The sequence below is a fragment of the Podarcis pityusensis genome (genome assembly GCF_964106645.2).
Source record: "Podarcis pityusensis genome assembly, chromosome: 13".
Classification (NCBI taxonomy): Eukaryota; Metazoa; Chordata; class Lepidosauria; order Squamata; family Lacertidae; genus Podarcis; species Podarcis pityusensis.
The window spans coordinates 17568915-17596806 of NC_138038.1; the positions used below are offsets into that span (position 1 = coordinate 17568915).

Genomic DNA, 27892 nt, shown 5'->3' on the forward strand with positions numbered 1-27892 from the left:
GTAGCTTGTTAAAAGTTTTGAGAGTTGTTAGGGGAGCCCCTGGAAAATATTGATTATTAAAGCAACTGGGGTATTTTAGTTCTGTAAGGGGAACAGCGGGTCTCCTAACAACTCACAGCACCCTTAACAAACTACAGCTCCCAGAATTCTTTGGGGGAAGCCATGCATATATAAAGTGGTATGATACTGCTTTAAATGTATAGTGCAGATAGGGCCTTAGTGTCCTCCAGATGTTTTGGACTACCACTCCCATCGCCTCCCTCATGATTGGTTATGCAGGCTGGGGCTGATGGGAGCTGAAGTCCGAAAAACTAATCGAGAGCACCAGGTTCTTCTTTCCCATGGCGACAGCACCGACATCACAGAACGTTGGCGGCGCAGGGCAAAGATAGGAAGGTGGGGTCATGTGATCATGGGCACCACGGCAACTGTTGTGAGGTCATGGGGAGCAGCTGGGAGGCCCCCGCCCTCCCTGGAGTGCCGGTTGGCTTGGAGGCGGTAGATGTTCCCTGTCGTGGCACAGGAAAGGAAATCCGCGCTTGAACCAGATAATCCATACCCAACCCAGGAATGGCCAACATTGTGGTGAAGACCATCTGGCAGTCCAAGGAAATCAACGAAGCTGGAGACACATCGACGGGGACGGAGAGTCGGGCTCAGGGCAGCAAGGAGCAGCTGGGGAAGTCGAGCAGCCTGAAGGGCTTCCCCAAAAAGAAGAAAGCCGTCTCTTTCCATGGGTGGGAGCCCTGGGAAGGGAAGGGGTGGAGGTGGAGTTCAATGCACTACTCGGGACATGCTGGAATCTGTTGGGAGGGATTGGAGATCAGTGGTGGAGCGCATCTCTAAGTAGGAGGTTAGTGGGGAAGACCCTTCTCCACTGGCGACTCTACATGAGATGTGGCCAAACTACAACTCCCAGCTGCCCAAGCAAGCGTGGCTGGTGGCCAGGGATGATGGGAGCTGTAATTCAGCATCATTTAGAGGGCCAGAGCTTCCCCCACCCCTGGTGTAGACAGTCCTGGGCTGGATGGAGAAGCAGCCTTAAGGTTCCCTCCAGACATCCATTTTATTGTGCAGACTCATGACACTTCATGCTCCTGATAGTGTATCAGTTCGGTTCCCCTTTCAAAACGCTTTGCGCCTGCAGAAGTTTCAGGGTGGCCATGCTGCTTCGTTCCCAATCAGTTCATGTGCTGCAACGTCCTGCTGAAAACCTGTAATTTTTCATACCACAAAGTATCGGCACGGTGGGGTTGTCGTGTTATAGCACAAGCGTTCCCTTCCAGACACCAATAATGCAATAAAACTTCAGAAGCTTCGCAGAACTAATAAAAGCGAAAGGGTGTGTGAATAGCCTGCTACAAATCCTCCACTAATGTGCTTATTATTGCATCGATGACATGTTGCAGAATGACCACCCAAACCCACCTAGAGTCTAGAGAGGCCCTAAAGGCATTTTCCCACGTTCCTGTGCAAGGGGTTTTGTCTACAGCTCTAGAAAGCTGGGTGGGTGAGTGTGCCACACCAGAATTAGTGTGGTCTGACTCCTGATCTTTCAACAAAGATAAGATGCTAGAAATCTTCCCTTCTCTGAAAACTCAGGGACCCAGACATCCCTGCTCCAGTACCCTGTGCCCCCATGGAATTGGAGATTTCTCACTCCCAGAAAACCTTTCTCTAGCCACCCCAGTTCTCGCTGAGCCACCTCAAGCCTGTTCCTCTGTCCTCTTTGCTCTTAGCCAGCCCATGCCTCAAGCAAGTACAGTATGGTTCTTAGAAAGGAACATCTTTAGCTGAACTGCACTGAACTACCAGGCAAAGATATGCTCAAGAGAACCTAGAAACCCTGGTTTTGTGTCTGCCCGCCCCCTTTAACCTACCTGATACCTTCCTCTCAAGACATAGGATTTCTGCCTGCTTTCCTTAGGTATCTGGCTCAGAAAAGGAGTTAGAACATGGAAACTGCAGTCTTGGGAGTCCAAATTGTGACTGGCCAAGAGCCAAGAGCATCCTTCTCTTAGAAAGTGACCCCCTTCTCTCTGACCCCCCTCACAACTGATGCCACAATAAATCTGTTAGCCTCTGAGGTGCCGTGAATCCCTTTTTGCTGCACCAGACGAACACAGGTGCTTCTCTGAGAGCCAGTGTGGTGTAGTGGTTAAGAGCAGTAGGCTCGTAATCTGGTGAACTGGGTTTGATTCCCCGCTCCTCCACATGCAGCTGCTGGGTGACCTTGGGCTAGTCACACTTCTCTGAAGTCTCTCAGCCCCACTCACCTCACAGAGTGTTTGTTGTGGGGGAAGAAGGGAAAGGAGAATGTTAGCCGCTTTGAGACTCCTTCGGGTAGTGATAAAGCGGGATATCAAATCTAAACTCTTCTTCTCTGAAATCTGAAAGTGATCGCCATGGGGTGTCATCTTGGCTAATGTATGTGTTTGCCTTTTTCTCCCCACACACACACCTCAGGGTTGAGCCCACCGTGACCAATGAAAACCCCAACCTCAACTTGAAGCGTTCCTCCGCCTGTACCAACGTTTCACTCCTGAACCTAACGGACGGGGAGCGCGATGACTCCACCACCACTGAGAATGAATCCACAGATGACGGGGGTCCTCCGGGAGGAGCAGGTGGCGAAAGAAGGGATCCTTTGCTCCCCATCAAGTCAGCGTGGTCCGAGGATGAAGATGACACCTCCAGCCAACAGGTAAGGAGAGCAGTTCTAAAGACGCATTGTTCTGTTGTGAGGGCAGCCAAGTAAACCATACTCTTCCCAAACAGAGACTCTCACCCTTTCCAGGCCTGGTGATACATTTCAGATCCATAGCCCAGCCTGGATAAGTTGCTCCCAAACCATACAAACCACAGAGCAAGCGGTTCCCAAACCATTTTGGGGAAGTCGCCCTTTGGTTCCCTGAACTCATCCCCATTGCCCCATAAAGGTAAAGGTAAAGGGACCCCTGACCATTAGGTCCAGTCGTGACCGACTGTGGGGTTGCGGCGCTCATATCGCTTTACTGGCCGAGGAAGCTGGTGTACAGCTTCCGGGACATGTGGCCAGCATGACTAAGTCGCTTCTGGCGATCCAGAGCAGGGAAACACCGTTTACCTTCCCGCCAGAGTGGTACCTATTTATCTACTTGCACTTTGACGTACTTTCGAACTGCTAGGTTGACAGGATCAAGGACCCAGCAATGGGAGCTCAGCCCATCGCGGGGATTCGAACTGCCAGCCTTCTGATCGTCAAGTCCTAGGCTCTGTGGTTTAACCCACAGCGCCACCCGCGTCCCTTAGTGCCCCATACATCACCCCATAAAAAGCATAGCTGTTTGCACAATCCGCTAAGGAATAAAATTCAAAACACTTAATTGCACACTTATTCAAAACCCAGTGAAAACCGTTTAGATTATTTCATTCAATGAAATTGATCGACAGCTTTTCAAAGTCTGATAGTTGTTTGCATCTCTCTGCCACCCTCTTGCCTTTCCCCGGTAATCTCACTGCCCCATAGCAGGTGGGGCGGCCCACTCTGGGAACTACTAGAGCACTGCAAATGGACGGGGGTTGGTACTGCCTGAAAAATTGGGCCAAAGTTCAAGTTGCAACAACCAAGCATTGGGTGGGCTGTTTATGCATCACCCTAAAAGGGGAGGTGTGGGGGGGGCCCACCCCACAGACAGGCATAATAAATTGTACGAGGTCATCTATATGCATTAGATGTGAGTTTACAAATAAGTGGCATAATTTAGATGCAATGCATCTCACCATAGTGGGAAAAGCTGTGGGGGAGATTGTGTTGCTGCTGGATCTTGCTAGACAAGCACAGGCTGTTGACGGGCAACTTTGAGGTCCCTCTTGCTCTCCCTTTATAGAATCATAGAATTGAAGAGTTGGAAGGGACCTTGAGGATCATCTAGTCCAACCCCCTGTGATGCAGGAATATGCGGCTGTCCCATAAGGAGATCCAACCTGCAACCTTGACATTATCAGCACCATGTTCTTTGTTGTTAAACCAGACTTGGACCACACAGCCCTTCAAACGCCATCCTCTGTAAAGTAGGGCACAGGGCCACCCTTGCCAGGCAAGGCCAGGTTTTTAAACCTGAGCAGAAGCTACTCTGAATAAACGTCAGGCGGACGCAGAACCCTTTGCTGACGCCACTTCAGGGTGGTGTTGTTTCTGTAATGCACCTTGGTCAGAGGGTGCAGCCGGGTGCATAATGTGGAGCTTCCCCTCCTGTGGGTGTGGACTGTTGTGGGTCACATAACTCAGAGGCTGTAGATCAGGCAAAGGCAAATTCCGGCCCTCCAGATGTTTGGAACTACAGTTCCCATCATCCCTGACCACTGGTCCTGTTAGCTAGGGATGATGGGAGTTGTAGTCCCAAACATCTGGAGGGCCAGAGTTTGCCTACGCCTGCTGTAGATTTCAGCTCCAGGCGTCAACGGAGGCATCTTCTTCCAGCCGTTTGGGAAATACTCCAGTGGCTTTATGTCAGGGCTGGCGTTTGGTTAGTAGTGAGCTTAAGCAACTCGGAACTTTGGTTTAGAATAATAATAGTCTATTGGTGACCCTGAAACTCCAGGATAAGATGGGATTCTTGTCTCTGGGCCAGATCAGAGGTGTCGGAGCAGCCACACATATTTCTGCATGCATCTGAAGCATTCACACATAAGGTGCAGAAGGGTAGCTGGTTTACCCCTTACATAAAAATGAGTGTGGGGGGCTGAGGGAGCTGAGTCCTTCTACCACTACCTCATTGCATTGCGCCAATTGTTTTTTACTTATATAAAAAATCAGTTTGCTTCTCTGTCTATCTAATTTCAAGTAGGAGAGCTGGACTCAGAGCAAAGTGCTTTTCAGGCAAGGCAGTGTGGAAAGGCAGGGCTGGACAGATCTGTCCATTTTTCCACCTTAATTTGAGTTCTCTACATTTCCACATCAGTTTGCAATAATAATAAAAGTCCTGGTGAAAATTCTTGAGCATTTTTAGTGCAAATTTCTCCTAATATTACATGTTGTTTTTTTGCAAAGCAATTTCCCCCAATACGGTGCATTTTTGTATGCTATTTTTCACCAGTAGAGGCATTGTGAACCACCTTGAGATCTATGGAGGAAGGGCGGTATACAAATTTAATAAATAATAATAATTTTAATGTTCACTTTGCCCTAATATGTGTATGCATTTTTTGTCCATGTAACTTGGCTGGGGAGACCTGCATTGCAAAATTCAGAAAACTGCTAATTTCAAAGGACGGCTGGTTGAATTCAGGCAAAATGTAAAAACCACGCCTGGCTTAATGGTGCATGAATATCCATAGAACTAAGGAAGGGCTTGGACTGGCATGTCACCCTCACTTCCTAGTAAAGGTAAAGGTAAAGGGACCCCATTAGGTCCAGTCGTGACCGACTCTGGGGTTGCGGCACTCATCTGGCTTTACTGGCTGAGGGAGCCGGCGTAAAGCTTCTGGGTCATGTGGCCAGCATGACTAAGCCGCTTCTGGCGAACCAGAGCATCACATGGAAACACTGTTTACCTTTCGGCCGGAGCGGTACCTATTTATCTACTTGCACTTTGACGTGCTTTCAAACTGCTAGGTTGGCAGGAGCAGGGACCGAGCAACGGGAGCTCACCCCATCGTGGGGGTTCGAACCGCCAACCTTCTGATCGGCAAGCCCTAGGCTCTGTGGTTCAACCCACAGTATATCTAGTATCAACTGATAAAATGTAGTTTAATCATAACTTCACTGGTTACCAATTCATATATGTGCAATGGTGTTATTTGGGATGTCATATATTCCTTGTAAATCTAATCAGGGCACGTATTTGAAAAAAGGTTGCTGTCGCTCTTCTCTTGTGCCTTCACTAACAGGTAAAAATGTAGCAGGTGTAGTTTTTTTTGTAATTTTTTAAAAAAATATTTGTTCCAAAAAACCCAAACAACCCACCCCACACTGCATCTTCCAAATTTCTGTATGTCCCGTTGTTCGTGGCATGGGGTTAGGAAAAAGTTGACTACTCGGGAAATGTGTGCTTCTTGTGTCCGACGGCTTTGGGACTGGGTAGAACATGGACAAGTGGAAGGTCAGAGGTGTGGCTATCGCTGGCCTACCACTCCCATCCTCCCTGACCTCAGGCCATGCTGGCTGGGGCTAATGGGAGTTGGAGTTGGGGCTAATGGCGCTCTATGTTAGGGGTGTGGTCAATCCAAACTTGCAAATTCAGGCTGTGCTGTATTCTCTTAGATGTAGGGCTGTGCTTGTGTGCGTGATTCTGAATTACCTTACTCTGAGCAAGAGCCCTGCCACCCTCCCCCCAATTCTGCAACGGTTACCCTTAAGCATGTTTTTAAAAGCCTTGCCTTTAATATATAATTAAATGCCCGAGTGTTATTTAGCAAATTCTGTGAGGATAATATTCCCTCTGGCAACTGATCTTCCTCCCTTGGATTCCTTCTTTGGCAAGGGCCGTTTCCTGGGGTCTCTTGCTTCTGTCACCTGGGGTTGCAAACCTTTTGATTGTTGTTAGCCGCCCTGAGCCCGGCTTCGGCTGGGGAGGGCGGGATATAAATAAAATTTATTATTATTATTATTATTGAACTGCCCCAGTCTCCTCGTTCCGCTGGCTTCGCCCTGAATAACTGCCCCTCGCTTTCTCCCATTTAATTGCGACACCAGGAAATTCATCACTGTGCATGAATTGTGCCCTTGCCACCTTGGGAGCATTCAGCCTCCCTGTGGTTGGTGGTGGCATCTGCCTTCAGGCGCCCACCGGCTTCGTAAAGTCCTCGAGTCGAAATAAATGCCCAGGAAGTGTGGAGAGGTCAGGAGTTAAGCTGGACTATTCACCTGACCCACCCCCTTCTTACGCTCTCCCCCAGCAGGTAGTGAGCAATAGCGGCCTATTGCGAGCCAAGGACTCCATCACCAGCCTCAAGGAGAGGACGTCCAAGGTCAACCGCCATGTTCAGAACCTGCAGGTCTGGAGATTGTCCCCCTCCCAACGCCAGTTCCGCCACAGGCCACACCAGCTAACACCACCCCAAGCTTGCCCTGTTCATCTCACGCAGCCATGGACCGCTAGATCACTGGTTCTTTAACTTGGCTCTTTTAAAGGCTCCTTGTTGTATTTTGCTAATTTTTGAGGAGGTTTGTTTATGAAGGAATGCCTTCTCTTTTATGCAAGCTCCTCTGGTGACCGCTTTCATTGCATCCCACAGGAGCGGGGTTGTTATATTGTCTACATCATTCTCCTTGAAGTAGTTTTGGAGAGTTTTTGTGAGATTCTCTCTGATTTGTTTGTTTGTAGTAAGGATGGGACTGAAGGACCATGATGGGGTGTCAAGTTTCTGTGCTGACCACATTTTGTTAGCTTCTGTCCTGTGGGAGGGAGCCCAAAAGGCTTCTGAATTCACTATCCGCTGCTGTGCCTGACACATGTGGTCACAGTTCGGGGAGCCAAGCATTTTTATCCCCCCCATAATTTTTTGGGGGGTCCCCTCTCAGTGTTCTCTACTGTCAGGGAGCAGAGGAGGCCAGGCGTAGAGCTGAGTACAGCTTCAGTGGCTGGCTGGATCCTCCTTCTACTGTGGAAAGCAGTTTATAATTATAATTTAATGTATTTTTAACCTTTGTTGGAAGCCGCCCAGAGTGGCTGGGGAAACCCAGCCAGATGGGCAGGGTACAAATAATAAATTATCGTCATCATCATCATCATCATCATCATCACTGCGTTCGGCTCTGTCCCCTGGCTCCTCCCAAAATGTCATATCATGCATGACATGGGCGCAAGTTGTCACCTCTGTTACTCTATGCCCACCCAAGGAGAACAGCCCGCCACTGGTGTTTCCAGTGAACTTTACACTGCAGCTCCTTGTACTGCTGAAGAGTCAAGCTGTTTTTCATTTTTATGTTTAAAGTGACTTGCCCCTTCGGCCTTAATGTACTTTGGCTCTTCAGCCTTTCCCTTTACTGTTTTTGTTGGCTAAAGATACACCAGGACCACAGTTTAAGAACCAGTGAGCTAGGCATATATATATATATCCACCTCAGTACCTTCATCCTTTTCACATCAGAGGCATTTCTAAGCCGTTAACTTGGTAATGATGCCCCACCCCCTTGTGATAGCAGCCTGATTTGCACGTTATACTAGTCCATGGTTTGTAAAGCTGCGGTTTATCAACCATGGCTTAGGGTTGTGTGTGAACCCACCCCAGTTTATTAACCATGGTTAAAGGTATCTTGTTAACCAGGACTTGTTTATAAACTTTAATTCATATTAACCATAGTTTAGCATTGTGTATAAACTCAGATATTCTCCTTAGCTATGGTTAAGGGGTTGTCAGTGCCCCAAAATTACAGAGCTGCGTGTGAAGACTTGGCTTTTGTCTCCATTAATAGGGAAAGGATGTAATAAACCAAGGTTTAACCGAATGGCTGTCAGTCACCTCAGATTTAACTATGGTTTTTGAACTATGGTTAACATTAAGCATAGCTTAACTTTATGTGTGAACCAGGCCTGTATGTGTGTTGAAGGGGGGATGTGATGCCCAGCATTCTTCAAGTATCACAGGCATTAAGATGCCTTCTAAAAATCAAAATTGCTTCCCTGACATCCACACTTGGGGGTTCTGTATCTTTAAGAATTCTGTCACAGGAATCAGTGGTGGGAAAAAAAATTGGAAAAAGGTGTGGATTCTAATTTGGGGGTTTTGATAAGAACATGATTGAATTTCATCTGTTTTATGAATTTATGTGTCTTGTGTTTGCCTGTTTCATTTGAGGGTGGGGACACATGGTAGTTCTGTATTGTTTAGCCTGAAAGAATAAACAAAAAATAGCAAGCTCTTCTGTCACCAGTAGAGCTTCTATATAAAGGGAAGATGGAACAGGGGTTTATCAAAATTTCTTCCCTTGCAGCCCACTTGAGAGAGCTAAAAAACAACTGAGGCACAAAACTGAAGTGCAGTGGCAGAACCAGTCACAAAATGGTAGCAGTTAAGGATGGCATATGGAATAACCAGCTGGCAACCACTGACATCGTTTTCTATTGAGGCCTAATTCTTTGGAAATGTCCCCCCCCCCCCCGAGCAATTTCGTTGTGGCAAGTAGCTCCACAGTTCAGCTTTTCTCAAACAAAGTACAGGCCTTGGCTCTAGAAGTAACATGTCTTAGCCTCCCCATTTTAGGCAGAATTTGCTGACCCAGAGGCTCTATGTAGGGCAAGCAATTCATTTTATATTTTCCCTCCCCACCACCATGCCTCACCCAAGTAATTTTACTCATCTGTTGTTGTTTCTGCTCCCCCTTCCCTTCTCACACTTGATTTGTACCTTTGCAAACCAAAGGTTCATTCCTCCTCCCTGCCCCTTTTGTGTTTCACCTCTTCCTCCTTTTATTCTATTTGTTTATTTCCCCGGCTGTTGCTGTTACTGAAAAATATCAACCTTCTCTCTGCCTTTCTAATTTCCTTCAACATTTCCACTGGTCCTTTCCCCTCAGAGGAGCAAGGCCCTCCCATTTTCATCTCTCCCCCGCCCCACAGTGGCAGACGTGGGGCTTTTAAATTTGTTCGGCGCCCTGAAATCCACCTCTGTTGTAATTTCTCAGTCTCCTGAACCTCTTCAATTGGCATGCAAGGAGTTTATTTTAGCAAGCAGCAAATCTAGCGTTGGTCCAAGCAACATGGCCAGCGGGCAGGGTGGGCGAGCGAGGAGGCGACTGGGTGCGTGGTGGCTTGAGAAACACTGTGCTGGAGTGATTTAGGGAAGTTTTTAATATTTAAGGCTGTATTGTTTTTAACACTCGATTGGAAGCCGCCCAGAGTGGCTGGGGAAACCCAGCCAGATGGGCGGGGTATAAATAATAAATTATTATTATTATTATTATTATTATTATTTGGCCACAAAGCTGCTGGAAAGGGAGAGAGGTGGGGGCTGCTTCTTTGCAGGGACAAGGCCACCTCTTGCACGTCGAGAACACCCTCTCCGCCTTCTCAGCCGTTCCCCTTCTGCTCTGTGTACAGAGTGAGTGCACAGTCCTGTGCGAAAACCTGGAGCGGCGCAGGCAGGAGGCTGAGGACCTGGAAGAGTACTGCACCCACCTCAAGGTGAGGGATGTGTTAGCCGGCTCATGACATAGAATCATCGTAGACTTGTAGAGTTGGAAGTCATATAGAAAATATAGGGGTGGTTGGCTTTTGCTGCCCAACTCCCCAAGGGACTGAGCCCCCTAAGTCCATGATCGGTCAGAGATGAATGGATGGAGGCAGGATCCGGTCAGCGGCGGGGCTAGCTGCTCGGGCACCTGGAGTGGTGCACAAGCCATGCACCCGGGGGCCGGGTGATCTGCCCAGTGGGGCGATTGGTGCAGTGGCCATCCGCCCGGGGAGCCGATCGGCACGATGGCGATTTTCCCGGGGGGGGGGTGGGATTTTGTCACACACCCCTCAGGGATGACACCCGGGGCGGGCCGCCCCCACCTATGCCCCTGGATCCAGCGAAGGCAAGGCAGATCTTTATTTTTCTGTTGCAACAGCGTTCCCTCCCCTCCTGGCAAGGAGGCAAGAGAGACCCCGAAGCAAGAAGAAACATCTCTTTTTAAGGGTTTGCATTTTTGCATGGAGAAGGACAGTCCCCTCTACCAACAGTCAGAAATTACATCACCCATAAGGTGGGGTTGCTGTGGCTCAGGCAGGCCAAGGTGTGATATCCATGAGGATTTAGCAAGTTTTACCTCGTTCCAGACAGTTTACACAAAACATTAGCATTTGGTAAGGATGCCCGTCAGACATCCCGCAATGCAGAGCATCTGGGCAAACAATGACAATTAATACCGTATTTTTTGCACCATAACACTCACTTTTTTCCTCCTAAAAAATAAGGGGAATTGTCTGTGCGTGTTATGGAGGGAATGCCTACGGGTGGCATGCCTACGGATTTTCCTCCTCTAAAAACTACGTGCGTGTTATGGTCGGGTGCGTGTTATAGAGCGAAAAATACGGTATACTAAGGAGGTTCATATATATAGGAGAGGAATTCCTTCAGGAACTTCCCCTGATTGCTGTCTGCCTACCTGTTCTCAGGCAAGGGGGATTAAGGAGGCAGAGGAAATATTGAGAGTCTTTAGGAGAGCTAAGATGGCTTTTGGTTTGCTCTCCTGTACTATTTTAGACATGTAGTTTATATACTTATGTATGTGTGTTTACCTTGTGCAATTATCAACATTGATTCTATATTTAAGACCTTAGAATTCCTGTAACAGAAGAGACCTCGTGTTCAGGGTTGGTGGGTGGGAAACAGCTGTGCCAGGCAAACCCAAGCAACCATTTCTGCTCAAAAGCAGAGAGATCTTTACTAAGAAAGGCTGAACAAAGAACGTGAAAAGAGACACCAAAGGTCTGCCTAGTCCAGCATTTTCCTTCTCAAAGTGGCAAACTAAATGCCCCTTTGGGAAGTCCACAAACTGGTATGGAAGGCAACAGTCCTTTCCTACTGTTGCCCCCACAACAGCCAGAGTTTTGGGAATACATTGCCTCTGAACAATGCCACTGACTTACCAATTTACTGTGAATTTGTCTACTTCCCTTTTAAAGCTGTTGAAGCCAGTGCCTGTTGCCACACCATGTGGCAGTGAGTTCCATATAATAATTATGCACTGCAGTCTGTCTTGAACCTACTGCTGATCAGATTCATTGGAGGTCCCCAAATTGTAGGGGTCTGCATCTCTTTTTTCTACACCACACCTAATTTTTACAAACCCCTATCACATCTGTACTTAGGATCTAACGACGTTCAAGTTATGTATTGAAGTTCTCACCCTGGGCCAGCAGGGGGGATACTGTAGATAGTTTTCGTTCAGGTCCACATATGCAAATAAGGAATTGAAAGTGACGTTCAGTGATTGGATAGTTACAGAAAGCTGTTACTGTTGCGTTGTAGTGGAGCTCTATATAAGCAGGCTGGCTGAACCCTGCAGTTCAATTCTGTTTTGGGTCAGTGAATAAACAAGAGCTGTTTGAAGACTCGCTTTGTTGTCTGATATGTTCACCCACAACTTAACAGTTCACCAATCTTATATGTGCCCCCAAAACGTTAGCTTTCTCTTGCATAGAATGTGCTTCGACCTTTTGAATCGTTTTAGGCTGCAATTCCGTGAATGTTTATCAATGGCAACCATTGGGCTAGAGTTCTATGAGGATTACAGAAGGAGGGAGGAGGTCAGACTATGCCCTGGCCAAAGGCCTGGTGGAACAGCTCTGTCTTGCAGGCCATGCGGAAAGATGTCAAGTCCCACAGGGCCCTGGTCTCTTGTGACAGACCTTTCCACCAGATCGGGGCCACGGCCAAAAAAGCCCTGGCTCTGGTTGAGGCCAGCCTAACCTCCCTGCGGGCCTGGATCTCCAATATGTTTTTTATTTGAGGACCATAAGGTCCTCTGTGGGACATACCAGGAGAGGCGGTCCTGTAGGTACGAGGGTCCTAGGCTGTATAGGGCTTTAAAGGTTAAAACCAGCACCTTAAACCTGATCCTGTACTCCACTGGGAGCCAATGCAACCGGTATAGCACCGGGTGAATGTGATCCCGCGGTGAAGACCCTGTAAGGAGTCTCGCCGCAGCATTCTGCACCCGCTGGAGTTTCAAGGGCAGCCCCACGTAGAGCGAGTTAAAACCCGCCTTGCAAGATCATAGTTAACAAGGAAATAAAGACAGCCATTAGTAAACGGCGGCTAGAGCGCTTCGATTTTGCCTTCCATTAGAATTTTCAAATGAAGCTGGAAATGATGCTTTCTCGCGGCATAGTCAAGGGGCAGCTGTCCCCGCCCCATCAAGTAAAACAACAGAAATACTGAACTAACTGACCAATCCCATTGGTTCTTCCCCCCCTCCCCAAAGTCCTGCACCCCCTAACAAAAATCCTGTCTACGCCCATGTGCTCTTTGCTTTTGTCATGCATTTAGCAAGATGGTCTGAAAGAATGTAAATATGGAAGTAGCGTTCCTGTTTTATTCCAATTGGAGGGGACTTGTAAGTTGAGGATGGGGGGGGTGTGGATCTGGACTTAATTCTTTTGGCTCTGCCGAATCGGCAAGGATTACACAACTAGCTAGATTTCAGAATGACATCCGTCTGAATGAGTTGGCGGGAGAGCCTCAAGGCAGTTTGTGTTTGTTTCCATGGCAACGGGAGTACTGCCAGAGGCCCAGGACAAATGGAAAAATCCCCTTCTTTTAATGCAGATTTTCAGGGGAATCAACAAGCTGCTAACAAAACAAAACAAACTAACATGGAGTAGATATTAATGGGTACCATTCATTCAAACTATTTTTAAAAATAATTAGTGGGATAATTATGGTTAATAATCACATTTTTATTATATCGTAATGTATTCCGCTTTGTTATTGTAATGCCATTTCACTGGACTTTCTTGTGCTCTGTGCTACTTCTTGTATTTTAATTGGTATTATTCTAGATGACTCTAAATAAGAACATATGGAGATGGAGTGATATTGAGTGAATTATTGGGTGTGACCAGGTTTTTTAACAGTCTGTGTGTGGATGTTCAATGTGGGTGTGATAAAAATCAGCGCCAAGGCAGTTCCTGTCCTCAGGCTCCCAATCTAAATTCTAAAGAGACAGGACACTTGAGGAAAAGTGAAGAGGAGGGAGGAGGGAAAAGCAAACTCAAGCACAGTTTCTTACAAGTCATAAATCTTATAGGCTAGTCCATGAGGGCAAATAGGGCAGTGCCCCATCGCTTCATATGTACCCTTTTGCATGTGCCACATAATATCCACACTGCATCTGTAAAAATTTGGTCATTCAGCGTGGCTGGCAGGACCTACACTTCGGAACTCCCTGCGTATTGCTATCAGACAGGAACCTTCACTGTATTGTTTTTGGTGCTTGCTGAAGACATTCTTGTTTAGACAAGCCTACTCAGATGTTTCAAAAAGTTTGTACGAGTATTCATTTGTTTTGGTCTACTTTATTGTGGTTTTAACTTTCTGTATGTTTTAAATTATGGTTGTAATTTATTTATTTTTAATGCCACGTTCGTTGTTCCCTATTTTTTTGTACACTGCTTTGAGTCCCCTCCCCTACAATCAAGCGGTATATAAATTTTATGAAATCAATAACATAAACAAACCTCAGATAGCTTTCAGGCCTGCGTGTAAAATTCACCAGGTGCCAGGCAATTTTGCACCTGGCTATTAGCCACATGGGGACGAGGGTGGCGCTGTGGTCTAAACCTCTGAGCCTAGGGCTTGCCGATCGGAAGGTCCCCACAATAGGGTGATCTCCCGTTGCTTGGGCCCAGTTTCTGTCAACCTAGCAGTTCAAAAGCACGTCAAAGTGCAAGTAGATAAATAGGTACCGCTCCTGCAGGAAGGTAAACGGCGTTTCCGTGCGCTGCTCTGGTTCGCCAGAAGCGGCTTAGTCATGCTGGCCACGTGACCCGGAAAAACTGTCTGCGGACAAACATCAGCTCCCTTGGCCAGTAAAGTGAGATGAGCACCACAACCCCAGAGTCGTTCGCGACTGCACTTAACTGTCAGGGGTCCTTTACCTTTTTTTATTATTATTATTAGCCACTTGCGACCAAGTGAAGATGCCCAGGCACCAGGATGGTGCCTGAAATCTCCACCATCTGGAGGTGTTTGCCTGGGCATCCTTGGATATTGATGGTTTTCATACACACATCCTGTAAAATTCTATCCGTGATATTTTAGCTGCACAGTCAGAATGAATTTCAGGAACCGAAAAGTCGTATTGTGAGAAATATGACTTTTCAGCCATCTGGCCCCAAAATGGCAACTAGACATTCCGTTTTGGCGACTCTAACCCTGGTTTAAGGAGCCATCTGGCCCCTAGCTTATACAGTGGTACCTTGGTTCTCAAACAACTTGGAACCCAAACACTGCAAAGCCGGAAGTAAGTGTTCCAGTTTCCGAACTTTATTCGGAAGCCGAACATGCTCCATTTGGAGTGTTATGCTTCTGTTTTGAGTGCCACACTTCCGTTTTGAGTGTTACACTGACGTCTGTCTGTTTTTGCTATTTATTTTGCGTTTTTGCTTTTGCGGCTCGCTTTTTTTGTGTGACTGTGTGGAACCCAGTTCAACTACTGGTCTCGCCGTTAGGTAGTAAAATCCATGTTAAATTGCTGTTTTAGGGGTTGTTTTTAAAAGTCTGGAACCGATTCATCCATTTTGCATTACAGTGGTACCTCGGGTTAAGTACTTAATTCATTCCGGAGGACTGTTCTTAACCTGAAACTGTTCTTAACCTGAAGCACCACTTTAGCTAACGGGGCCTCCTGCTGCTGCCGTGCCGCCAGAGCCTGATTTCTGTTCTCATCCTGAAGCAAAGTTCTTAACCTGAAGCACTATTTCTGGGTTAGCAGAGGATGTAACCTGAAGCATATGTAACCTGAAGCGTATGTAACCCGAGGTACCACTGTACTTTCTATGGGAAAGCACGCTTTGGTTTTGGAACACTTTGGTTTTGGAACGGACTTCCGGAACAGATTAAGTTTGAGAACCAAGGTACCACTGTATACCTGAGTTTCTAACACTGCTTCAGGCAGCCCATGCCCTGCCTGCCTGCCTGCCTGCTTACTTACAACCAGTTTAAGAAATGGCACCTCCTTTCAGCTTCTTCCTCCTTAGTCTGAGTGTTGCCCTTGCAAAACTCAGCAGCGAAGAAGAGGATTTGCTATGCCTGCCTCCACTTACTCTCAATCGCCAGAGTTTCGAAGTCAGAGATATAGTTCCTTCTATGCAGAAGAGCAGCAACTTGTTGATGATATCAATGGCATTCTGGCTTTCTGGCTCTTGATGAAGACCAGTTCCTCTCCAGCAGCAAAGGAGGTGACATTGTCCAGACCAGGAGAACAGGATAGCTCCTGCCACACAAATCTTCCCTCAGATATCTGGCTTGAAGGCAGTTGATTTGATTGTCTGCGTCATCCAGACCAGTCGTTTTGGATAAATGGTGCACAGATTGATTGAATTATTGTTCTCTTTGTATAACGTGCCGGGTTTTTTTTAAATGCAGACTTAGCTAGATAAAATGCGTAGGTTTCGTAATTATTAGTATATACGGTTTACGAATTAGTTGATTCCGTTTTCTAGATATACACAGTATTGATGTACAGTAAGCCCACAATTTATACACACTTAGCTTGCATGCATTCAGCGTGGCAAATAAAAAATAAAAATAAATAAAAAGGGGGCGGAAAGTGGCGGGTGCCCGAGAAAAGATACTTCCGCAGTCCCATCCACCATTGAACCAATGTGTTTTGACTATACAGTGGTACCTCGGGTTAAGTACTTAATTCATTCTGGAGGTCCGTTGTTAACCTGAAACCGTTTTTAACCTGAGGTACCACTTTAGCTAATGGGGCCTCCCGCTGATGCCGCGCCACCCGCCCACGATTTCTGTTCTCATCCTGGGGCAAAGTTCTTAACCCAAGGTACTACTTCTGGGTTAGCAGAGTCTGTAACCCAAAGTGTTTGTATTTTATTTTTTTTTAATAGAATATTTATTCCAATTTTAAAGTTACAAAAAATATAGAAAAAAAACAAACCACACACATCTTACAAAAAACAGACAGTAAAAAAGAAGTAAAAAAGACAAAAAATCACAGTAGAAAAAAAAAAACAAAAATCAAATTAGACCATTACAACCATTTTCCCTTTTACTTGTTTCCATGACTTCCTCTCACCTCCCTGCTTTGTATTCTAGTTTAAATCGTATCTCCAGCAAATCCTTCTAACCTTCTTTTCTTTTACTTATTTTAACATTCGAAAATATTTAATTCTCCTCTATCCTCATTTTACACTTCATATTTACTTATTCCATTATACCCTGTCTGCCAATACGATCTAGTATTCTTCTCCAACCTTTTTCTAACATTCTTTTATATTACAGTGTTTCTGAAGATATATTTTAAATTTTTTCCAGTCTTCTTCCATCAACCCTTCTTCTCCCAAAGTGTTTGTAACCCGAGGTGTTTGTAACCCGAGATACCACTGTAAATAAGTCAGAAATTAGATCAGGGCCTGTCAACCGGGTCCCTACTGCCCACTAGTGGGCGTTTCAGGATTCTAGGTGGGCGGTAGGGGGTTCCACAGCACAAGCTGAATCCTCCTTCCATCAAGCACTGGTGGGCAGTAAGGAAATTTTACCAAGAAAGATGCGTTAGTGAGCAGTAGGTATAAAAAGGTTTATTACCCCTGAATTAAAGGGACGCGGGTGGCGCTGTGGGTTAAACCACAGAGCCTAGGACTTGTCAATCAGAAGATCGGCGGTTCGAATCCCCACGACGGGGTGAGCTCCCATTGCTCGGTCCCTGCTCCTGCTAACTAGCAGTTCGAAAGCACATCAAAGTGCAAGTAGATAAATAGGTACCGCTCCGGTGGGAAGGTAAACAGCGTTTCCGTGCACTGCTCTGGTTCGCCAGAAGCGGCTTAGTCATGCTGGCCACATGACCTGGAAGCTGTACACCGGCTCCCTCGGCCAGTAAAGTGAGATGAGTGCCGCAACCCCAGAGTCGGCCATGACTGGACTTAATGGTCAGGGGTCCCTTTACCTTTACCTTTACCCCTGAATTAGATCATTATAACAAAAGGGAAAAAACCCTATGGAAAATCGCATATAAAAATTTTCCTGCTCTCTGGTGCCCTCTGGTGTTGCATATTTATAGCACATTCAAATCGTTGTTTCTTTACTAATGTAGCTGAGTCCATAATCTCCAGCTGCTGAGGGGCAGGGGAGAGAGAAATCCATGTCCCTTTCAGCTCACCTTTCCAAAGTGTCTCCAGCTACTATATTTCTTTGGCAGCGATGCTTTTGCCCCAACTTACGTAACAAAGCAGATACTTAGCAGACCTGACTGACAAGGACCATTTCTTTAACAGAGAAACTGGTGTGAACATTTCAGCAGTCCCCTTTTCTGCAGGCATTGCATCTTACAAGCTATAAGGTCACCGGCTTGGAGGCGACCCCAAAGGAACATTTAGTCGAACCTTATTCTCCGCACTCAATGAAGAACCATGTTAACTCACTCTGTTCCCTTTCCTGTTAGTGAGCTAGTGTTTGAATCTCTTGCGATCTTCTCCCCTAGGAGAGCTGCCGGAAGGTCTCAAAATCAGTAGAGGATGCTGAAATCAAAACCAATGTGCTCAAGAAGAACTCGGTGCTGCTGGAGGTGAGGGGGATGCCAGGAGGTCCTAGAATAAACTGAGGACAAGGCTGCAGTTTTGCATGCCAGGCTCATAAAAATTGCCTATATGTGTGTGTCACAGGGCCATCAGGAAGATCAGGTCATTCACAGGTCAGAAAGGGAGACTCGAGGCTAACATGCAATTAATTTCTTTAGTAAGGGGGAAAATACAAGGAAGCTCATAAAGGCAAAACCCCCTAATGAAGAAGTTGCTATGTCCCCCATCCTAGAGAGGTTCGGAGGGTGGCAACAAGAGAACAGGCCTTTTTTGTGGTGGCTCCCCGACTGGAATGCTCTCCCCAAAGAGGCTTGCCTGGCGCCATCATTTCATGTCTTTAGGTACTTAGGCAAAAACATTCCTCTTTACCCAGGCCTATGGCTAATGGCCTGTGAAAGGGTGGGGTGGGGGAGGATAACTATTTTTTTATTAGGCTGTCTGTCAATATGGTTTTTATTATTATTTTATTACGCTTTTATCACTGGCGTTCTGTGATGTGTTTTTAATGTTGTACAGTACACCATCCTGGGATCTTTTGCCAAAGGGCAGTATATAAATTGAATTATTATTATTATTATTATTATTATTATTATTATTATCATACATTAGGGTTGCCATATTTCAAAAAATGAAAATCTGGGCACAAAAGTTATTGAGCGTGTGTGTGTGTGCGTGTTTGTTTTTTAGCCAAAGTTGTTGAGGGTTTTTTTTGCCCAAAGTGGTTGAGCATTTTTTTGCAAAAAAAAAATATTCCGGACATTCCAGCGATTTCAGCCCAGACTCTGCTTAAGAGGGCCGAATACTGGCTACGTCCAGGAAATTCTGGACGTATGGCAACCATATTACACATGAATTTTATTTACTTGCAAACTGACAAATGAATAGATAGATAATTTATTACGGTCAGAGACCAGCTTATAAAACACACTTGGGGGTACAATCCTGGAAGGGAAACAAACATTGAAAACAATGTACAACAATAAATTTAAAATTTATAAATGCGATAAGCATATAGACACTTGAACTTTAAGATAAGCTACCGCAGAGAGATGACCCAGAGTCACCCATGGAACCAAGTTTGGGGATTTTCTTAATGAACTAGTTTGGGTTGGGGGATGGCCTGCACCTACAGATCTGTACACAGAATCTGGCGACCATCCGGGTCATCTGATCATCTTTGCCTAACAGGAAAAGGTCAAATTTTTAACAAATGACTAAATGAGCCAAGCACCAACAAGCATCATTTTCCTCCCTGTTCCCCAAACGCGGCCTCCATTTAGGAGAAGCTGCGTTTCTTGCAGCGGCAGGTGCAAGCAGAGGACCTCGGTCGGCAGGAGCGAGAGTGGCAGGAGCTGGAGCAGCGAATGGCGTCTGGGGTCTCCAAGCAGCTCCTCGACTTGGTGGGCAGTGCAACAGCCTCGCCCCTGAGAGCCCCCAGCCTGGAGGAGGGTGACCTGCAGCGGGCCACCGCCGCCATCCTGGCGTCCATCAACAGCCTGCGAGGGGCGCTGGAGAGCGGGCAGCCACGAGCAGGGCCGGGGGACGAGGGGGGCGCCGACGGAAAGCTAAACACAGCCGCCACCTTGGCATGCGTGGAAGAGATCAGGTATCGAGCAGGAGCAGGGAAGGTGGCGCCTCGTTCAAGAGAGCCCTTCCTGCCTCCCAACACGGCTATCTTTTCCCTCATTTCCCACGTTTTAGGAAATGCGTGCTGGAGCTATCCGGGAGGTCTCAGCGGGATGGGCTGACCCAAAAGGAGGTGCTGCGGTTGCTGGCCCAGCTGGGAGTGCGCTTGGAGGGGGTGCTTCCCCAGTGGGAGAGGACGCACCTGGAACACGGCCAGGCGCTCAGGATGCTGCGAGAGGAGCTGGATGAGGTCTCTGCCACGTACGTGTCTTTCCCGAGCCAAATCAGGGCCCCTTTTCTCAAAGGACCTCTGGCCCACCGGACAAAAGGTGGCCCTCCGAGGTTCTCTCTCTGGCCCTCACAACTCTCCCTGGGCTAGGATCCCACTCTCCTTGGACCCCACTCCTCATTAGCCCTTCCGAAGTCCTTTGGCCAGGTAAGAAGTGCCCTTAAAGGTAAAGGGACCCTTGACCATTAGGTCCAGTCGTGACCGACTCTGGGGTTGCAGTGCTCATCTCGCTTTATTGGCCGAGGGAGCTGGCGTACAGCTTCCAGGTCATGTGGCCAGCATGACTAAGCCACCTCTGGCAAACCAGAGCAGCGCACGGAAACGCCGGTTACCTTCCTGCCGGAGTGGTACCTATTTATCTACTTGCACTTTGACGTGCTTTCGAACTGCTAGGTTGGCAGGAGCAGGGACCGAGCAATGGGAGCTCACCCCGTCGCAAGGATTCAAACCGGCGACCTTCTGATTGGCAAGTCCTAGGCTCTGTGGTTTAACCCACAGCGCCACCCGCGTCCCAGAAGTGCCCTTGAGTTGTTGCTAATGCCCAAATGGAGATGGGAACAGGCATGTAGCCGCCTACATGTTCTTTGTGCGGCTGGAATGTTGCCTCATGTACCAAGGCAACCGTTACTCCACCCACTAGGGCAGGGGTAGGCAACCTAAGGCCCAGGATCCGGCCCAATCACCTTCTAAATCTGGCCCACGAATGGTCCAGGAATCAGCTTGTTTTTACATGAGTAGAATGTGTCCTTTTATTTAAAATGCATCTCTGGGTTATTTGTGAGGCCTGCCTGGTATTTTTACATGAATAGAATGTGTCCTTTTATTTAAAATGCAACTCTGGGTTATTTGCGAGGCCTGCCTGGTATTTTTACATGGGTAGAATGTGTCCTCTTATTTAAAATGCATCTCTGGGTTATTTGTGGGGTACAGGAATTCGTTCATATTTTTTTCCAAAATATAATCCAGCCCACCACATGGTCTGAGGGATGCTGGACCAGCCCACGGTGAAAAAGGTTGCTGATCCCTGGGCTAGGGTCTCTGGCCCTGCCTCACCACGGGGATGTGATTCCTGGATGCTGGCCCACAAGGGAGTACAGTCAGTGCCGGATTTACATATAAGCTAAATAAGCTATAGCTTAGGGCCCCACTCTCTTGGGGGCCCCAGAAAAAATTAAAGGGAAAAAACACACCTGGATGTCTATCTCCAAAATATAAGATAGGTAAAGGTAAAGGGACCCCTGACCATTAGGTCCAGTTGTGACCGACTTTGGTCTTGTGGCGCTCATCTCGCTTTATTGGCCGAGGGAGCCGGCGTACAACTTCCGGGTCATGTGGCCAGCATGACTAAGCCGCTTCTGGCCAACCAGAGCAGCGCACGGAAATGCCATTTTCCTTCCCACCGGAGCGGTCCCTGTTTATCTACTTGCACTTTGACGTGCTTTCAAACTGCTAGGTTGGCAGGAGCAGGGACCGAGCAACGGGAGCTCACCCCATCGCGGGGATTCGAACCTCCGACCTTCTGATTGTCAAGTCCTAGGCTCTGTGGTTTAACCCACAGCGCCACCCGCGTCCCAAAATATAAGATAGAAAACAAATAAAATAAAACCTACATACAGCAAGTGTTTTGTGTTGCGTAGGCTCCTATGATGTAAGAAATAGGCCCTGCCTGCTAGCCTGCTCCCTAAAATATCACTGGTTTTCCTCTTTCTTCCTGTGCCAGGGCCAAGCGGACGTCTGTGTCTCTCACCCAGCTCCGCGCAGACCTGGATGGCCTGTGGCAAGTGAAGTCGCTCATGGAAGATGTGTCAAGGCATCTCTCAGCACTCAAGCCCCTGGAGACACCCGACAGGCACCCTGCTAGCTGTGCCAGATGTTCCAGGTGCCAGCTTCAGAGACACACAAGGGTGGATGGGCGGTCAGGATGGGGGAATGTAAGCCGAGCCAGGAGCAAGGATGCCGAACCCGGGATAAGTGCAGCAGGAGGCTGGGTACAATGCATTGGTGGAAGGGCTCCAAGACCGTTCATCAGCCTTTCTCAACCTGTGGGTCCCCAGATGTTGTTGAACTACAACTCCCATCACCCCTAGCTGGCAAGGCCAGAGCTCAGGGATGATGGGAGTTGTAGTCCAACAACATCTGGGGACCCACAGGTTGAGAACCGCTGGTTCAAATGATATAGCGGTGGCAGACTCTCGCCATTTAGAAATCCCTGCACACGCATGCTATACGTTGGAGCAGCGTAACGGCAGGGCCACAAACGCACTCAATATCACAAGATCACTGGAAATTCACAGAAGAGAAGGGGGCAATATAGTACACAAGCATGCAGGCTGCTGCTCATGTTAGAATTGGCTGCCACCAGAGCTTCAGAGCAGTCTTGGCAGTTTCCTGCAAAATCAGGTGTTAAGATTTGGATACTTACTTCCGTTTCTTCACAAAAATAATGAACCAACAAACCTCCAGTCTTCCTGGCATTGGTATGTATGTTTGGAAGTATTAAGAAGAGACCAAACCACTGTGCCTTAAGTGGCTGATTATTTTCCTGGTCTGTGCTTCTAGAGATAGGAAGAGCTTTGCTAGATCAGATAGTGGGCCACCCAGTCCTGCAGCCACAATGCAGTGGCTAAACAGATGCCAGGGGGAAGCCTGCAAGCTGGACCGCAGCGCAACAGCACTCTCCCCATTTGCTGTTCCCAGCAATAATAATAATAATTATAATTATTATTTTTGTACCCTGCCCATCTGGCTGGGTTTCCCCAGCCACTCTGGGCGGCTTCCAGCAGAGATTAAAAATACATTAAAACATCAATCATTAAAAACTTCCCTAAACAGGGTTGCGACTGATATCCAAAGGCAGTCTATAGCCACCACGACCAGTAGATTGCCTTATCCTCCCTGAGTGGGCCTGTACCCATTTAGTCAGCCTGGATAGCTCAGTGGGCTACAGCATGGTGCTGATAACGCCAAGGTTGCAGGTTCGATCCCCCCATATGGGACATCTGCATATTCCTGCATTGCAGGGCGATGGGCTATAGACGATCCTAAGGGTCCCTTCCAACTCTATGATTCTATGAGTCCATAACTGGTTTTCAGAAGCGTTGAAACCTCCAGCAGTTGAGGCAGATCACAGCCATCTTGGCTGGTAGATGTCAATAGGCACCACCATGCAGTTTGTCTTAACCACCTTTTAAAGCCATCTAGATCTGTGGCCATGACTGCCTTTTTTTTAACCTAAGCAGGCTGAGATCCTTCAGGGAGTGCAGGATAGGAGAAGGGAAGGGGCTCCTGATCTCTTGTCCTTGCGTGAACCCTGCTCCATCTTTTCTCTCCCGGTCACAGCTACAGCTTTGTGAACACGGACACACTGAGACAGATGGTCGAGCATGCCATGGCGCCCGTCCTGGAAGAGCTGAAGCAGAGGGCGGTCCCCCCGGGCCCATGCCCCAGCTGCCAGCGCTTGCAGAAGAAGATAATGGTACCGTGATCCCTCTGCACCCCCCACCCCACCCCCAATAAAAAGATTCCAGAGTGCAGCCTCGCTGGAGCATTCTTCTGCCCTGGGGCCAGATAAGATGGCTCTGGACCTCCAGAGATCTGGGCTCAGGTAGATCCCTCCCCCCTCTGTGGTGGGCTCACTCCCCAGAAAGCTGCCTTACATATGAGCCTAGTATTGTCAACTCTGACGGGCAGCAGCTCTCCAAGGTCTCTGGGCAAAAAGGTCTTCTCCCCATCCTGATTTACCTGGGATGCCCTGAACTAACAAGAGCTCGCAATTGAACCCAGGGCCATCTGCCTGTGAAAAAGGCAACCTCCCACAGGGCTGGGCCTGCTCTCGTTGCCTGTAGGGCTGCTGCTTTTCCTGTAGCCACTTACTGGGCGACTGCCTCCTCCGCTGCATTGACCTCTTTCACGTTTTTCTCTGGTTTCCATAGAAATAACAGTGGCCTTACATCTTAAAAAAAGGAGGATATTCATTCTAGCAGGGGAAAGGGGTGGGAATTAAAACAAAGGAAAAGTTATCGACTTTTCGCCCCTTAAAATTCCAGGGTTTGGGGTGTGTGGGATGAATTTGCATTTATATTTTGGAAATGTTTCATTCCCTGGCCATATACCCTTCTTTCTGTGTGCAAACTTCAGGTTTTCTGGAAAGCAAAACTGGGATCTCTTTATAGAAGGGTGTGTTTGTGTACGTATACCCTCAGCAGTTGCACCTAGAGTGCTCTTCTGGAAGTTGAATAATGGGTGCCTGAAACAAAGGGAAACGTAGCTCTGCCCTCTGTAGTTTTGGACTATAACTCCCATCATCCCCAGCCAGCCTAAGGGAGAGAGCGTTTTGTTTCCCCTCCAGCAATAGGTGTCAAGCCAGTGAAATTGTCAAGCACTGGTGGCACAGCCATAGGGCAAGGGGCTGTTGCCTTCTGGGTGTTGCTGAGCAACTGTTTCCCTTCATCCTCAGCCACTGGCTGCGCTGGATGAAGCCAATGGGGACTTGTACCTTTTTTGTGCAATTGCTGGAGGGTCACAGGCCGGCCACCCCCTGCCTGTAGGACTTGAATTGGGGAGGTGCTAAATTCTCCCTCAGCCTTGACAATCAGAAAGTGGCATTTAGCAGCTCAACTTTCCAGCCAGATCTTTTACAAGGTGGCTGCAAGCATCAAACAAATGCATTGAGGCTGCAGCCTGATTCTTACTTACCTGGGAGGAAGCCCTACTGGGACTTCACAGTGGACCTGTATAGCAAGGGGTGCCATTGGGTACCTATGGGAGCAGTCGGTATAAAAATCTTAAAACAATTTTTACAGTGTGGGGGGGTGGTGAATTGAGGGGCCTTTAAAAAAGCCTCTGATATCACAGTGGGAGATGCATAGGAGCCATAAAAAGGAAGTGGTTTTTAAAATAAAAAAAAATAGAATGCAAGGGTTTTTTTGGGGGGTGAAGAGGTGGGGTGGGGGTAGTTCTTAGGTGGCCACCAAAATCTATTTGGGGGCATCTGTCACCTGTGAGTTTGCCACCTGTTTTAAAGAACAGCATTTCGTTTTAGCCCTTATTAGTGCCTTTTGGAGTTCCCAACCCCCCAAGCACAGCTTTTTCACGTTGCTCCTTTTCGGCTGCAGCACATTACCCCGGCTGCACCGGAGATGGAGGTCTCTGTGGTTGCCATGGGTGCCTCTCGCCCATGCTGCTAGCCCCCTTGAAGTAAGCAGACCCACACAGCCTTCCTTAAAATAACCTGAGCCACACGCTCGGTTCTCAACACAAGCAGGTATCTGCCCCGGGAGGCGGCGCCTGGGCTCACATCCTCAACAGCACATACCTGGCTGCTGGAAAAACCAATACGGGACATGCAAAATGTATTTTGCAGTAACTACCAGACTATTTCTGCCCCTCATTTGTGGCCGAATGAGACAGGTGGCAGAGCTTGCCAGACCAGCAGCCCCTAGCTGTGGCTGGCAGCCACAACTTTTGATACTGAATTATCTTGGCTGGCATCCTTTTGACATATCAGCTGCCACCTTGCAGTATCTTCTGGCCCTGTGCACCTGGTTTTCTCATCCTCAGCTGGCATCCCATTGCTTTAGGATCATGCACAGCCACCAGGGGGTGCCAGAAAAACATGAGAGGCTCAGTAAACTTCCTACTGAAATACCTCTGCCGTTTCCAAGTGGACCCCTGTCCTATCACTATCTCCTAAGAGCCAAAGCATAGCAAGCTGGCATGGCTCGCCAAATCGACAGCTGTAGTTGGTGATGACTGCCGGCAGCCCTAAATTGTTGGCTTGCCTCTACCCAGGTTGGGTGATGGCTCTGTAGTCCTTCCTTCTCTCTCTCTCTCTCTTTTACCCACCTCCAATTGCTCTGGTCGCTGGGAGGCAGGATCTGGAACACACAGCTGTGGACACTCGCGCACGAGCAAATGCCCTGAGTTCGAATGTACGGCTGGCCCAGGATGATGCCCTGAGAGCCAAGAACTATCTAGAGCGGGCCAAGATCGCCACGGAGTGAGTAAGCAAGGGAGGAAGCTCTACAGACGGTGCCTGCTCTGCCTTGCACATTCTACAGGCCCATGGAACTCCCTGATCCTGGAGCCAAACCCTTGCAAAATTCCACCTCCAGCATGATGAAGGTGTCTCAGCTCAGTATTCCTGAGGGAGCATCTCCACCCCCATTGTTCGGTCTGGACACTGAGGTCCAGCTCCAAGGGCGCTTCCCTCACTGCGAGAAGCGAGGTTACAGGGAACCAGGCAGAGGGCCTTCTCGGTAGTGGTGCCCACCCTGTGGAATGCCCTCCCATCAGATGTCAAGGAAATAAACAACTAACTTATTTTCAGAAGACATCTGAAGGCAGTCCTGTTTAGGGAAGTTTTTAATGTCTGATGTTTTATCGTGTTTTTAATATTCTGTTGGGAGCTGCCCAGAGTGGCTGGGGAGATAGGCGGGGTATAAGTAATAAATTATTATTATTATTATTATCATCATCATCATTCAAGGGTAAATGCATTAATTAGGGCTATCAGCTGATTGAAGACATTTTAACCGACTAACCAAATGAGTTTTACTTAATGATAAATTAAATCTGCAGGCAGCTAAACCTAACTTGGGTGGTGGTTGTTTAAGATAATGCTTAGCTTTCCACACAGGCCACACCCACTCAAAATTTAAAATGCGCAGATGCTCGCACAGAATCCCGGGAGCTGTCGTTTACTCCTCACAGGGCGCTGGTTCCCAGCACTGTTCGCAACTACAGTTCCCAGGATTCCTTGGGGTCGAGTGCTTTCAATGTGCGGGACGCTCTCTCTCCCACTCTGCTCTTCCCATCAGCTGAGTTGGGAAAGCCAAACCACAGAGTGGCCACCTGAGTCAGCGCTTGTGGTTCCTTCTCACCAAAGAAACCGCTGCTGGGATACTGAAAAGCAAACCTCGATTTCGGGTTGTGGTTTGTTTAGAAAGAAAAGCAAGCCGCAAGTGCCGGTTCGGATGTGATGGTAAAAGCCAGCCACTCTGCGGTTTGTTTCGCTGCTCAGCTAAGGGAAGGGCTGAGCGGGAGAGTTCAGGCTCCCTGCACCAGTGCACATCAAAACGCATGCATGGTTGCGGTTAAATGACAGGCTCAACTGATGGGGCAGGAGGGACCCAAACAGCTCATGATGGGGTACTGGTTAGTAAGGCTGCCTATCAGCCGGGATCCGGTGGCGGGACACACACACAGAATGGCAGGTTGTGGGTCTATAATCCTAAGCAGCCGTCTCACATGCTTCTCCTTCTCCTTTCTTGCAGGGATAAGGCCACTGCCCTGGATTACCTCCAGAACAAGCTGAGTTCCCTCCACTCGCAGCTGTCCCTGGTCTCCCAGGAGGGAGGGCCCCAGTCCCCAGCGGCCTCCACCACTTCCTCTGTAACCCTCGCCAAGCGGAACTCCTGCCCGTCCGAATTAAACCGTGACCCCCAATAAAAGAGAGATGGCTGTGACTTAAAAGCCGTCTACCTCGTCTGTTTGGAAGCCAGGGAGCGGCTCCAGGGGAAGAACCAGAGAGGGGACCTCTTTTGTATTTCCTCCACTGCTGAGTCTGGAGGGAGCCAGCCGAGGAACTGGCTGTAGAATTTACGGGTGGAATTCAGTGCGTCTTTATGATTTGATCATTTGCTGTCAAGCATAAGCCTTTCCACTTTTCAAGACAGAGTGCTCTCCCATCTTTCCCTCCTGCTGGCTTTCTGGGGGTTCTCCCCCCCCCCCCCAGCATGAATTTGGGGGAGAC

At 48.0% G+C, this 27892-nt stretch overlaps 2 protein-coding genes across 10 annotated transcripts in view; one reads left to right on the forward strand and one right to left on the reverse strand.

Annotated features, from left to right (window-relative positions):
* Positions 1–419: 419 nt before the first annotated feature.
* TSKS (testis specific serine kinase substrate) lies at positions 420–27612 on the forward strand. Of its 9 annotated transcripts, none has more exons than XM_080976770.1 (11): positions 420–767; positions 2467–2704; positions 6880–6978; positions 10023–10106; positions 18128–18211; positions 19505–19830; positions 19926–20111; positions 21860–22018; positions 23479–23614; positions 26013–26141; positions 27414–27612. In XM_080976770.1, the coding sequence occupies exons 1-10, from the start codon at positions 571–573 to the stop codon at positions 26139–26141; spliced, it is 1638 nt and encodes a 545-aa protein (XP_080832896.1). In that variant the 5' UTR covers positions 420–570; the 3' UTR covers positions 27414–27612. The 9 variants fall into 9 exon arrangements, with proteins under 9 accessions (XP_080832896.1, XP_080832889.1, XP_080832890.1 ...); XM_080976763.1 differs by having other exon boundaries at positions 26013–26137; XM_080976764.1 differs by having other exon boundaries at positions 6883–6978; positions 26013–26137.
* Positions 17587–27892, reverse strand: part of CPT1C (carnitine palmitoyltransferase 1C) — a 64384-nt gene continuing 54078 nt past the window's right edge. The window contains exon 17 of the mRNA XM_080976686.1: positions 17587–17607. Within this exon, the coding sequence (XP_080832812.1) occupies positions 17602–17607 (6 nt within the window). The 3' untranslated portion in view covers positions 17587–17601. The remainder of the gene's footprint in view (positions 17608–27892) is intronic.

Coding starts and splice junctions, on each gene's coding strand:
- TSKS (XM_080976763.1), top strand. CDS start 571: ATGGCCAACATTGTGGTGAAGACCATCTGGCAGTCCAAGGAAATCAAC. Junction 2,705..6,879: donor ATGACACCTCCAGCCAACAG/GTAAGGAGAGCA, acceptor GCTCTCCCCCAG/CAGGTAGTGAGCAATAGCGG. Junction 18,212..19,504: donor AGAACTCGGTGCTGCTGGAG/GTGAGGGGGATG, acceptor GCCTCCATTTAG/GAGAAGCTGCGTTTCTTGCA.